The 14008-nt window shown below is 39.4% G+C and overlaps 1 protein-coding gene across 1 annotated transcript in view; it reads left to right on the top strand.

Moving 5' to 3' along the window:
* L3MBTL4 (L3MBTL histone methyl-lysine binding protein 4) overlaps positions 1-14008 on the top strand; it is a 233359-nt gene that overhangs the window by 104378 nt on the left and 114973 nt on the right. Inside the window, exon 13 of the mRNA XM_084887063.1 lies at positions 7697-7799. Coding sequence (XP_084743189.1) covers positions 7697-7799 — 103 coding nt within the window. The remainder of the gene's footprint in view (positions 1-7696; positions 7800-14008) is intronic.

Below are 14008 nucleotides of genomic sequence, written 5' to 3'. Positions count from 1 at the left end.
TTTTCCTTCAACTGAAATACCCCCATTATTATGCAAACAAAAAAATAGTAACAATATATGCTTGACTACAAACCCAGTTTTATACCACCCTTCATATAAAAAACTCACCAAAATAGTTTGTTATCATTCCCTCTTACCTCTGCATTCCCCTTTGAACTCCAGTCAGGCATGTTCCTGTCTGCTCCAGACCCAGCCCTGCTCACAGCCACTGACTCCCTGCTTCACGTGCTTCCTCTGTGAACGATGTGTTTCTCCTGGTTGTCCTCTTACTCCCCGAGCTGCTCCTTTTGGGCCCCTTCCTCATGCTTTCTTGTCTCTACATATTGTGTTTCTCAGGGCTCAGTCCTCAGGCTTCTTCTCTTCCCCAGGACACTAACGCACTATGGGATCTCATCTAGTCCTTGGCTTTCAGTGCCAGTTATGGATGCCATTGCTACATTGGCACCTCTAGTTCCACCACAATGCAGAGCTTGCCCCAGACCTTTACTGGTTTCCAGTAGAAGGTCTGGGGCAAGCTCTGCCTTAAGTATCATCGCACTCCCACCCTGTCACTTTCTCTTCCTCACCCACTTTATATATATCTTCCTGCCACCATCACTGTCTAACATTACAGTCTACTTCTCATTTGATAGTTGAATCTGTCTTTGGCAACAGAAGGTAAACTCCAAGGGGTCAGGCCTTTCTGTTGTATATGCCTTATCCTAGCATCTGGAATACTGTCTGGCATATAGCAGGCACTTAATATCTCCATAAATGAGTGAATGACCCTCAGTGACAAATTTATTTAGATAATAATAGTGACTAAAGTATTTTAACTTGTCTGTGATCAGTGACATTTAAATCTGTTCCACTTTTCTGTTACATCCGCTAGTGGATATTATCATCCCATGCTAATGCCATCCTATATAATAAAAGTCCAGCCACCATAAGCATAGCAATGGGAATGACCAGAGACCAGACCACCAGAGCCCCTTGCAGAGCTGGCCCTGCCCCCAAACAAGTGGTTATGAGTCATCAGGCAGGCAGGCAGAGTAGTTAGGGGTGATCAGGTAGGCAGACTAGCAGTTAGGGGTGATCAGATAGGCAGGCAAATGGTTGGAGTGATCAGTTAGGCAGGCCGGCAGTTAGGGGCAATCAGGTAGGCAGACAGTCCCTCGCAGGGCTGGCCCCATCCCCCCCCCTCCCCAGCAGAAAAAGAGGGAGGCCCAGACCACCTGTCGCAACTCTGTGGCAGGTGTGCAGCCAGCCGGCATTTGCCCCGAAGAGGGAGGCCCAGGCCAGCCAAGCTATCACACCCCACACCTGTCACCTGCAGAGGGAGGCTACCAGTGGCAGGGGAGGGGGGGGCAGCGCTGCACAGATGGCAAGCAGAGGCAGGGGCGGGGGTGGGGCCAGCTGCCTGAATCGGGGCAGGGGGGGGGGGGGCGGGAAGGAAAGCCCTGATAGACCCTGATCTCAGGCCAAGCCTAGAGACCCTATCTGAGGGGTCCTGGATTGTGAGAAGCTGCAGACTGGGCTGAGGGGACCACCTGCCTCCCGGATGCACAAATTTTCATGTACCAGCCTCTAGTTTATCTATAAAACACCTTCCAAATGAATCAGGTTGAACTGGATGCTTTTTCTGCAGAGAGTGGATAGTGTTGAAATAAGGAGAAAAATGCTGCTGCTGCTGCTGCTTGATCCTTATTTTCTGAAGCTGACCAGCACCAATCTGGAGCTCACATAGTATATATCTTAATGTGCTTCAGCTAGTGTCAGTATTGTCATTGTGCTCTGGGTCAGCTCTACACCAAATATAATAACAGTTCTAAGAGGAAACTACTTCCTACACAGAAGGAGGGAGGTGATCTCAGCTTCCAGCTCATTCTGTGGGGGAGTAAGTGGGTAAAATAAGCCTTTCCATTCACACCACACATGTTTGTCTGTTTGGGCCACTTTGAAATACCGGACAGTTTACTTTCTCATTTCCTAGAGAAGAGCGCAATCTCTTTTTTTTTTATTTGTCCTTGACATCTTACATCATGTTTACTTGACAATAAGTCTGGTACCCACATGCAATTCTACTTTTTGTTTCAGAGCAATTACTTGACTTCACAAAAGAAGAAACAAATAAAATTGCTGTTTTACCCTAAGGAGTTTGTAGCTCCAAGTGACACAAAAATCGACTCACAGTGGTTTAATTAAAAAGAGGTTATTTTTTTTGTCTGTGAAAGACACTGATGTGGCAGAATCCCCTGTCATGCCTTGAATCCAGGCTCAGTCTTCCTTTATTCTCTGCTTCCTTCAAGACTTCTGCTCTTGTCCTTGTGCTTGTCACCTCATTAAGGCTTAAATCTGAGTTCTGCAATGGTCAAAGTAGGAAGAAGGGCAAAGAAGATCAATGTCATCTTTAGGAAAGAAAAGCATGTGTAGTTTGTGTGAAGGGGGATCCACAAGGACCTTTTACTATAGTGAGTGTCCTATTAGTGTGAAGCATTATTCCTTACTCAGATAATTTCCAGTTTACAAGCATATTTTCCATTTCTTTGTTGTCTTGGCATCTAGAATATGTCATTTATTATGCTTGCATAACAGATATCATTACCTGCAATTATATTAACTCCTGCTTGAGTAAATTTTTTTATGGAATAACTGGAATAAATTAGAAGCTATTCAACTGCCTGATATAGCGAGTAGCCCATAATAGTTAGATGTAGAGAACCAGATTAATTTTAGGCAAGCTAAGCTCTGAAATGATGATAAAGTAGTTATTATATCACCAAAAATTGGTTAGGATATACCAATATAATGCCTACAGATGTTAATTGTTGTTGTCGTCATGATTCTTTATTTATTCTTAAAACATACTTAGTTCATATTTCTTTTGTGCTAGTCACTGCTATAGTAGGGTCTGAGATACAATGGTAAACAAATTAGATAAGGTCGATGCCCTTACTTTAGTGAAGGGAGACAGGTGATAAACAGACAAATTAGGAAAATAATTTCCAATAAAGGTGGTAAAAGGAAGGCAAGAATGGGCAATATGTTTAGGGACAATTTCTCAGAAGGAGTGATTTCAAGTGGAGAACATATTTTCTAGAGACCAAATTCCCTAAATATCCAAGTTACAAATAAGATATTCTTGGTGAAAATGCAGTTATTTTCTGGAGACATATAATAGAAATTAGTTTTGTTATAGGTTCCTTTTATTCTAGAGGAAATAATATGAAGGATTCTAGAATGTACAGGTTTCTTTTCCTGAAGATGGCTCTCTGTCTTGTTCATTAAGCATCATACAGAATTTACCATGGAAATTGCTCGTGTCCACGCATTTTTATTGCATGTTTTTCTTAACTCTTTTGCTATGTTCCTTGTTGTAATTTTTAATATATTACTTCTCCCAATAACTGAGGTCATTCTCTCCTTACGGATCTAACAAGGAGAGAATTATGACAGCCATGAGTGCTAAATATTTAAAAGATCCCTTTAAATCTTAATTTAATCAAGTACATTAAAATAGTCCTGAAAATGCTAAGTATCATTAACTGAGAATTTCCTGGAATATTTTCCACACAAAGTGACACCTAGGCTGGTTGCTGGAAGTTATATGGGTTAATATTCCAGGCCTTGGTAGTATATTGTGAGGTGCAGTTAGGAGAACAGTCTCTTATATCCTGTGTCCCTTTATTTTCTCAGAGATCCTTTTATTTGCTGAGCAACATAAGAATACTTCTTACTTAAAAGACTTGTTTATAATTTTTAAACTTCAGTTCCCTCGAGTTGTTTAATAATTGCTGGGGTAATTTTTTAAGCTGTTTCCAAAAGCCACATTTGAATTGAGTAGGTCTTATTTCTTTCTACATTTCCTCTCAAGGTATTTTGTGACATTTTGAGAGCACAAGTGTGTGAGACATACTTTCTTATTTTTTGATAAATTTAATAAAATTTTATTTGAAGTATAAATATTTATTCTAATATCACCACACATTGGGACCCAGCTTCAGTCAGTATTTTTGTGCAACATAATCAAACTGTAATGTAAATTTCTGGGTTATTTTTTTTTTATTCCTCACCCTATGGTATGTTTTTATTGATTGATTGATAGAGAGAGAAAGAGAGAGAGAGGGAGGGAGAGAGAGAAACATCAATGTGAAAGAGAAACATTGATTGATTGTCTCCCACAAGTTGGGAGGATCAAACCCTCAACCTAGGTGTGTGCCCTGATCAGGAATTGAACCTGCAACCTTCTGGTGTACAGGAAGACATTCCAAACAACTGAGCTCTTCAGCCAGGGCCAAATTTATGGTTTTTGTGTAAAACTCTTTTCTTACCTAAGAGCATCTTGAGGGGAGGACTGTGAGATACTCATCTGTTTATTCAATAAGCATTTATTGAGCACCAACTATGTGTCCACCAACTTTGTGTCAGACTAGGTACTGGTCACATAAGAATGAAATATACATAGACATGCAGCTCATAGTCTAATAAAGAGATAAACATTAAACAAACATTCCATTGTATTTTGGTAAATGTTATATGAAATGGGAACCTAACATACTCTAGGTAAGGCAGCCTGAGGATGTCAAATGTAACTGTGATCTGAAATATAAATGGGAGTTATAGAGGCTTAGAAATAGGAAGGTCATCCCAACAGGCACCTGCCCTCCATTGTGGAAGAACTTGGTAGGTTAAGAAGCAGGAAGAGACCATTTTGGATGCTAAATATTGAATATAGAGGAAAATCAAATGAGATATAGCTGAAGAGGTATGTGGGAATCAGATCAGGTAGACCAGGATGTAGATTTTGGATGTAATCCAAACATCATAAGAAGCTATTGCTCAGATTAGACTTAAGTTTTGAAAATGACACTCTGGTTGTAAGTAGGAGAATAGGTTGGAATGAGTCAAGAATGGCTGCAGAAATCCTTCAAGGAGATGATGATGACTTGGATTAGGTCAGTCATGATAGTAATGAGGAAAAATTGGTAGGCTAACTAAGTAAGAGATTGAGTATTGACTGGAAGTTGAGGCAGAGTGAACTGAGAGAGGAGATGTTAAGAGTTATTCCAGGTTTCTGGAATAGAGTGTGATGTGATTTATTGGAATGAGCAACTCTAGCAGAAAAGAAGGTTGGAGAACAAGATTACAACTTCAGTTTTGAACATGTTGAGTTTTAAATGCCTCTGAGAAATCCCAGTGGAGATGTATTGGAGTTGAATGTGTGGAGTTAGAAGTATTGGTCTGGAACATAAAGAATGTTGGGGCTATAGTCTGTGAGCATCTGTAGCATACAGTTGATAAATAAAGTGTTGAAATGGATAGCCCAAGAACAAAATGTGAGGCTCTGTGACATTTTAAGGTAAACTAGAGGAGGAATAGCTGGCAAAGGGAAATTGTCAGAGTATGATGTCACCAAAGCCAGTGGACAGTAACAATTCTTAAAGGAGACAGTGATTAATAGTACCAAGACATCGAGTGTGATGCATACTCTGCAGTGTATGTTGAGCTTAATGCATAAAGGTCATTACTCACATCAGAAGATAGACTGATGTGATTTGAGAAGCCAGATGCAAAGAAATAAAGATAACTTCTCTGAGGAGTTTGACTATGAAGGGGGGAAGAGTGGAGAGCAGTAAAGGGAAATATGGGTTCCAAATAGAGTTTTAAGCTTTTATTTTCTGTTTTTGTCTTCATTTATTTTTGTAATTGGAGAAACTGGAGCAGGTTTAAATGTTGGTAGAAAGGATTCAAAAGTCCAGGAGTGATTAGAATATCTAATCACCTAAAAGATCCTGGAGAATGGGGTAGCTGTGTCTCACACATAAATGGTGATTGGAGAGGGAATTCTCCCTGTTGTGATGGGAAGGAAGGAGGAAATGATGGTACACAAGGGAGTGATCTCCTGGTGTCTTGGGGAAGTAGCAGGAAAACTCAGCTTCTGAGAGCTGAAAGGTGGAGGTTGGTGGAAGATTTGGAGAGTTTAGAGGAGTCCATGTGCTATTGAAGAGAGGAAGAAGTTTTGGTAACAGTCTGCACTGTTGTGTAATTTTTCCCAGGAGAACTTAGCTACACAAAACACAGAGCAGCAGGATAGTACATTTGGTCCATGGTTGGCTTCTTCCACCCCCCAGGCACTTGTGATAAGGTCAGAGAAGGAGGGAATTTAAGTTATTTGCAATAGAAGTTGATAGAATCCAAGATGAGGGAAAGGAGTTATGATAAGTGGGGACTGATGACTGATGGTGGGAAAAGAAGGGAAATCAGGGGCCTCGGAATTCCAGTGATGTTGAAAACATCATCAGGCGTTGGGTGGGATACCCGAGCAATCAATCTGGAAGGATAGAATTTTGTAGTTAGATGGACTGTTTGCTTAGTGATTTTATATGCAGTGTCATTTTAGTGCTGACAAGATCCAGAGGGTTTTCCTTGTGTTTGGCCCAGATGGATCCAGGGAAGAAGCCACTGGAGATGAGTTGGTTAATGATCTGTGAGGGCAGCATATGGGATGCTATGACTGTGCATATTGAGATGCCTCGGGTATTGCTGGAGCTGGGACACAACAGAACCCAGTGAGTGAAGGCTGCAGTCTTCTCTGAGTGGCGTGGCTGACAGGCAGACATGTGTGAGCAATGAGAGGGCCAATGATGAGGGAGCCCCATGGAGTCAGCCTCAGAAAACTGAAGTATTGAAGAATATGAAAGAAATGTGGTCCAGGAGAGATGCTGGGAGGAGAAGAGGGCACTGGCTTCCCTGCCAATCGGAGACACATGGGACTGAGAAAGTGAACATTTTCTCCAGAAGAAAGCTCAGAATGTGCTCTCTTCAGGCAGCAGCCAGACAGAGTTAGAGTGAGAATAGAGAAATGGTGAAATGAGGACAGGAAATGGTGAGCTTGCACAGGAAGTGGAAGTAGGACAGCTTTGGAGAGCGAAGGAGAATGTGGGACTGTCAGGGAAGTGAGACCCAGATGTCTGACAGTAGCGGGTAGAGCATTCTAGGAGCTGATATCTCTGTTGGGGAGAGAGAAAATGAGGGAGAGCAGACTGAGGAAGTCTCAGAACAGAGCAAGAAGGTTAAATCCTGATAATCTTTAGAGATGGAGTGCTTCTTGTGCTTGACAGACTTCATCTCTGAAGTCATTATATATAGTATAATGTGGTGTGTGTGGTGTGTGGTGTTGTGGGTGTGGTATGTTGTGTAGTGTGGCGTGTGTGGTATGGGCCAGGCAGTTCTTTCTTCAAATAGCTGTGATAACTGATTGAGGAAGCACGTGTTGGGCCCCGTTTTGTTCGCTGTCTTTGGCATGCACAATTGCTCACCCTGTTTCTGTCTAGCATTTGGGGGTGCCTTGCTATGGTCAGTGGGAGTAGTATAATGGGAAACCACAAACCCCCTCACATTCTCACCTCATGGCTGCATTTTTTTTTTGCCAGTACTATTCTCTGAAAGAGATAAGTGGATGTTCTTACAACTTTTTTTTAAATAATTTTTTTAATGTTTATTCATTTTGCTATGCGTCTGATATTAGCTGCTATTAGTGTTATTTGTTACAGTAATGATATTTTCTGCTCAGTCATTTTATAAAACATCACAAGTACCCAATACATGGTTTTTGTGATAACTTATTTTGAATTTGTAAAGTCTCAATGAATATCATTTACATATTTTAGTCTTTCCAGTTCTTCTTTGCTAAGGGTGTTTCTTTTACTTCCTGAAGGAGCAAAGGATGTGAAAATCCTGCCAGGCCAAGCTGTCTGTCCTACTCCAGGCTGCCGAGGAATAGGCCACATCCGGGGCCCACGGTATTCAGCACATCACAGGTAAAATATTTTCTTCCTTAATTTTTTTCAGAGATGAATTAAAACTTTATGCAGGCTATCGGCTATCAGTAGCATCATCAATGATTCTCGTTTAGCCAGATAACTCCCTATCATACTGCCTTCTCTGTGCCTAAAGCCCTTCTTTGACAGTTCTTACTGCCTGCTCACCTCTGCCTTCCCAGAGCCTCCTGGACTCCTGAGGCCTTGCCCAGACCCACATCATTTCCCACTTCCTCTTCTCTCTAACTGATTCCTTAAGCACACCCTCCATAGGATATACTTACCATCTAGGTCCCACCCCATTACTGCATTTTCTTCAAACAGCTGCTGTGTCTTATTTTCTTTAGAGAAATTCCAGAACCTCTTGTTTTTCCTCTCTTGTTCTCATCTTGTCCCTATTTTTTTCCTCTATTTTTTTTTATTCATTTGGGGTTGAGATAATTCTTTGCTAGAATAGAAAATAATAGATGTGAAGTTATGTTGCAGAATATAGCTGTGCTTTAAATATGTGATAACAATATGGAAAATATGTTTCTTATAATAAAAAATACATACAAATAAATGTATATAAGCGATTACTGCCTATTTCGTTCCTGTTAATTGGTAAATTGATGGGTAGATGAATTATTTATATTGGTGATCCAGTTACAAAATATATAAATTAAAACTGAACAGAGCTGACATCTAATTTGTCCAGCAAACATATATCTTGCCTAACAATTTTTTAAAAGAAAATATAGAGAAGTATAAAGAGAAAAGAACAAATCATATTATATGTGAAGCAAGAAAACATGTTTGAATAACAGATGTACAACAAATAGACGTCCTTGTTTGATGAGGTGGTTGCAGTTCTGAAAACCTGTGTTTGAAACAGTTCTAAATAAATCAAAACAAGTGTTCATGTAAGAAATAACGATAAACACTTCCAAAGAGCATATGTGAATGTTATATATGTAAATGTAATATTAGCTCTTAAAAAGGAGAATATAACATATAACAAATAAACTGAAGATCTACAGATACCTGGGCTACTTGTTTAGATTGTAGGAGTCATGGAAGAGAGTGAGATAGACCTGGTGGAGATGCTGTAGTGTTTTATGAGGGAAGGAGGAGAGAGAGTAAAGGACATGTAGTGGATGGGAAAGAGGGAAGTGATCACATCATTAGAGGGTGGTCTATATTAGGTGAAGATCCTTTTGGACTTGAATGAACCATTTTCCAGACCACTATGGGTTATGTGACGACAAATAACATTCCTCAGGCTTTTCGTGTGTGTGTGTGTGTGTGTGTGTGTGCGCACGCGTGCACACGTGGGTGGGTGTGTTTTGTTTTGAAATCTAGAACTGCAAAGTCCAATATGGTAGTCACTAGTCACATGTGTCTGTTTAAATTAAACAATAATTAAAACTAAATAAAATTAAAACTTAGTTCCTCACTTAGCACATTTCATGTACTCAATAACCACATATGGCTAGTGGCTGCCATACTGGACAGCAGACAAGTTCCCTAAGGGAGTTTACCATGTTCTGCCTTCTCATGGTAGATAGATTTTTGAGTGCATGTTTCTCCAGATGAAACAACTGGCCATCTCAGTGTCTCTTCACAACTTAAATCATTATCCTCAAAGTTAGCCAGACCATCACGTTGCAGTTGGCCCGTCCATTAGCACTTTGTGGAGTTTACTCTCCCATAGCTCTACCACGCTGGACAGCTCCTAAAGATTGCCACAGTACCTTACTCAAGGCCTCTTCTTCCATTTCATCACAGCTGACTTGCCTCCCACACTGTTCTCAAGTGTAGCTCATTCTCCTTTCCCTACTTGGATTCTGAAAACATTGTGAGCAAAGTCACAATGGACATTTCCACTTCATTCCTGCAGCTTCCCTGAACTTTTCTCATCTAGTATGGGGCCTGACTATTCCCACTTGTAGTATATAATTATGAATAATATTGAGAATATCTAACATTATTTTTTGACCAAGTGGCTTTTAATGGTTGACCTCATAACTTCTGAAGAAACTATAATGTAAAAAGAAAGAAGAGTTTAAACAAAGGCATTCTATGACACTTAAAAAAGGATGAAATACTGAACAAATGTGATGGTGAAAAGAATAGGACATTTTAAGGGAACTAGAAGGCACTAGGTATTATATCTCCAGACCTCACAATTCAGAGGGCTGCTCGAGGTGCCACCTCTGTGTTTGGGTCTTGGCCCTTCTCCTGCCCTCGCCTTTGTTGTGATAAAGCAGGGCTCCTGTTAGGTAAGTAAGAAGCCTGTGGAACTCCTGTGGGCTCTTGACTTCCTAGACCTAGCTCTTGTCATCCTTGGAAGTAGCCTTTCCTCAAGGATAATGTTTCCTCCTCCCTCCTCCTGCTTCTTGGGTGGGTTTTGAGAGAATACTCTCTGGTTGCATCACATTTTGTCCTTGGAACACAAACTCCTCCATCTGACCTCTGATCCATCTCTGCCCCACTCTGGGGCAGGTTCAGATTCCTGCTTAGTTATCTCTCACCTCTAAAGCCCATCTCAGCTGCACTTGGTCATACCTGATTGTCCACTAATCAACATTACCCCGAAGCAGGTGATTCTCCTGGAGCCCTGTCGTTGCACCCCCCCCCCTCCTTATACCCTGCCCCCAGTTCCCATTCTGAATTGGTTTCTCTGCGGGTTTGATAAACAGCCATCTTATTAGGACTTACCTGCCTCCTGGAATTCCCTTTACCTCCCTTCTATTAGATCCTTTATTTCTTGGATTCTGAGTCTTCTTTTAACTGCTTTATTTTTTCCCCAGCTTTTCAGAATAGGATTTGTGGGGGGTATGTATGTATAGCAAAATACTACATTTTTATCTCTCCTGATTCACAGTTGTTTAGTTGTGGATAGATAGAAACATTTTCATCAGAATATTTAAGGCATTTCAAATTTCAATTCACAAAAAAGGATTATTCTTCCTCTACCAAATAGATAGAGAATCTCACCGGTTAGATATTTTCAAGACTTTCTTGTGTTCTGAAATGAGCCTTCATTCATTGGTTCAATGTGGAAACTTATGTCCTTTATTTCTGGGAAGTATTTTTAGGCTCTTTTCTATTTTTTCTGTTGCTTTTTTGCACTGACACTTGGATTTTCTCTCATCACTTTAAATTCCTTATCTTTTCTTCTATAGAATATTTCCTCAACCTTATCTTCCAGTCCTTTGATTGGTAGTTTCAATGGTTCTATGATTTGTTTGTTTGTTTTCTTCAGTTTTTGAGAAGGGATCCTTACTCTCTGATTTGATTTCCATTGCATCCTGTTCTTATTTGATAAATTGTGGGTCTTTTCTTAACTCAGACAATTTATGAGGCTCTTGTTTTCCTGCTTCCTGGATTGAGTTTTTCTGCAGGTATTTGTGTTTTTGTCTTTTGGTTAGGTTGGCCAGCTTGCTTCTACCATATGAAAGGCATTTCTAAATCTTGGCAGTGTTTGCTTGTGTTCACTCTTGAGAGTGAGATGCCAGAAAGCTGGTACGTTAGGGCCTGACAGTCAGTGAGCTTCATGGGTTGTAGTCAGGCAAGGGTCTGGCCAACACCAGAGAGCCCCTGGTCACCAATTGATGGGCCCCTCCTTCTGAGTAAGCTCCTTTCAGCAGAGATGACCTTCCAATTTTTCCCCGGTATGTCTTTATTATGGCATCTTCCCTCTCAGAATCTTCACTCACAGCTTATCCATTTTCCAGTTTCAAAACTGTGTTAAATTATTTTATCTGCTATTGTTTCTTCTTTTTATGCCTTGTCTTTATGCATTTATGCATTTCCATTTGTTTATTCATTTTTTAGCAGTAAGTCAAAGAATCTATTATTGAGGAGAAAGGATGAATTCACATTTCCAATCTGCTATGTTTTCTCTAACTTATTTTTAAAACGTTGTTTACCCCCAAATAATAATTCAGCTAAGAATATATTACTTTATTTCTAATTCTCTAAAGTCCTACCTCAGCATAATAGCACCTTGTTGGAGGAAAGCCCCAAAAGTCTAAATTTAGTGTCAATTCCAAAGAACTGACACATAGCCTTATTCAAATTCATAAGAGCTTTATTAGAAGCTTACATTTATGAACAAAGCAGCTGCACTCCCAATGGTAGCAGCCTGGATAAGTCCACCCCCTTCCAGGACAGAATATCTTTTTTATAGAAGGTTAATAGTAAAAACAAAGAACAATGCATTTCTAAATTAACAGATAACATCAGGCAGCTATCCACACTATATACATTCATTAATCTTTTTCCTGGGGGCATGATCTTTATCTTTGGACTGCATTCTGGTTTTCTGGGTAGTCAGTCAAGCCTGAGACCACAGAGAGTTAAAAATCGCAAAAGATTAAATACAGAGTTCAACATATCTCAGATGCCTTTGCCACTAGAACCATATTGCATGCCTAAGTGAGTTCCCCTAAACACCTTCTTGATATACATAGAAAATTAAAATTTTACATAATGACTGTTTTGTTTAGTTTGGCTCTGTAAATTTTATGAATTTATACAGACAGATTGAATACTATGTACAAAGGATTCGCAAAGGTAGGGTTTTCATTTTATATTCAGAGTACTTCTCAATTTATTGTCACTTTCTGTTAAAACTTTTAGCATGCCAAGAGAGTTCCTTAATGACATGTGTTCACATTTATCTGATTCCTTTGTCACTTGGCCTGTCATTTTCTTTGACATTATGTTACCACATAGTGAAATTGAACTGGGTGGAAATTTAAAAATAAACTTGCAGATGTATTTTTACTTTAATAAGTAAAAGGAAAAAGAGTATATGACTTTAAATAATACATTTAATTCTCTAAATGACATGATTTATTTCCCAATTTAGTAAAAGCTTTGATGAAGTAACAGAGAAGATCAGCCATGGATCTTTAAATCACTTCTACCCATTACTATAAAATTCTTGAAGGTTAATGTATATGTTTGATTTGCTGAACTGGGAAATGATTATGTGAGGATTCTCTGTTTTTTCCCCCCTAACTTTAAAATTGATTGCATATGGAATGTTTAGTTTTATAGCAACTGCAGTGTTCTTTTTCAAAGATACTCTCTTCTTTGACATATTCTAAGTATAAAATTTCAAATTATAAGAATTGCCAAGACTGTATATGCTGTACCTTATTATGATGGAAGTATACATGACTTTGGTTTACTTTGATGTGAGAACAGTGTATAGCAATTAACCAAAGGTGATATCATGTAATTTTAAATCACCTTAAAAAGTAAAATCAAATAAAATATAAATGAAGAAAACTTATTCTCATAAAAAATAGAAATATTGCTATGTACATTATTTTAAAATTGATACTGTTGTATTACAAGATTAGTCTACGATCAATAACATTTTGGGTAATATTTTAAGTATTCAAAAATAAACACCACTTATACTTCCTCTACAAAATAATATACTTTAGATCTGTTTCATTTTTCATGATTTATAAATATATATTTTTCCATGAGTAGAATCCTATATAATAAAAGCCTAATACTATGCCAAGTTTCTGGTCATCCATTCATCCATTCAACCAATCAAAGCATAATATGCTAATTATGTTAAGGCCCCTCAACCACTTGCTATGACATCCACCAGGGGGCAGATCCTCTGACTAGTAGTCTAGCTTGCTGCTGGGGTCCAGCCAATCAGGACTAAGACAGGCTGGACATGCCCTGGACCCCTCCCATGGTCCCTCCCTGGCTAGCCAACTTCCCACACCCGTGGCCCCAATTGTTCATCAGCAGGGTCCCTCAGCCAGGCCTGTACCTTCTCACAATCCAGGACTCCTCAGGAAATGTCAGAGAGCCAGTTTTGGCCTGATCCCACAGGTGAGGCCAAGGGACCCCACTGGTGCATGAACTTGTGCACCAGTATGCTAGTCAGAAAATAAAATATTAATTATCAATAGTTCCTTGTGTTGTAATTGTTTTGGATACATTAATGAGGTAGTATTTGATTGATAAGTTTCATGACCATTGTGTCTGTATATTATGGATTCTATATAAATTAGAAGTGACTTTTTGTATTTCAAATGTAAGGTCCAAAGTTGCAAAACTCTTGCTAGTAGAAGGAACTGGATTGGAACAATTCCTTTCTTGAAAATACCTCAAGAATAAACATTAACAATTCTCCCATTATCTGCTAGACACTGAAAAAAAATTTTTTTTAACTTGCTGTGATTTCC

The sequence above is a fragment of the Pipistrellus hanaki genome (genome assembly GCF_964339955.1).
Source record: "Pipistrellus hanaki genome assembly, chromosome: 6".
In the NCBI taxonomy this organism is placed as follows: domain Eukaryota; kingdom Metazoa; phylum Chordata; class Mammalia; order Chiroptera; family Vespertilionidae; genus Pipistrellus; species Pipistrellus hanaki.
The sequence above is the reverse complement of the archived record's forward strand: the minus strand, read 5'-3'. Positions and strand labels throughout refer to the sequence as shown.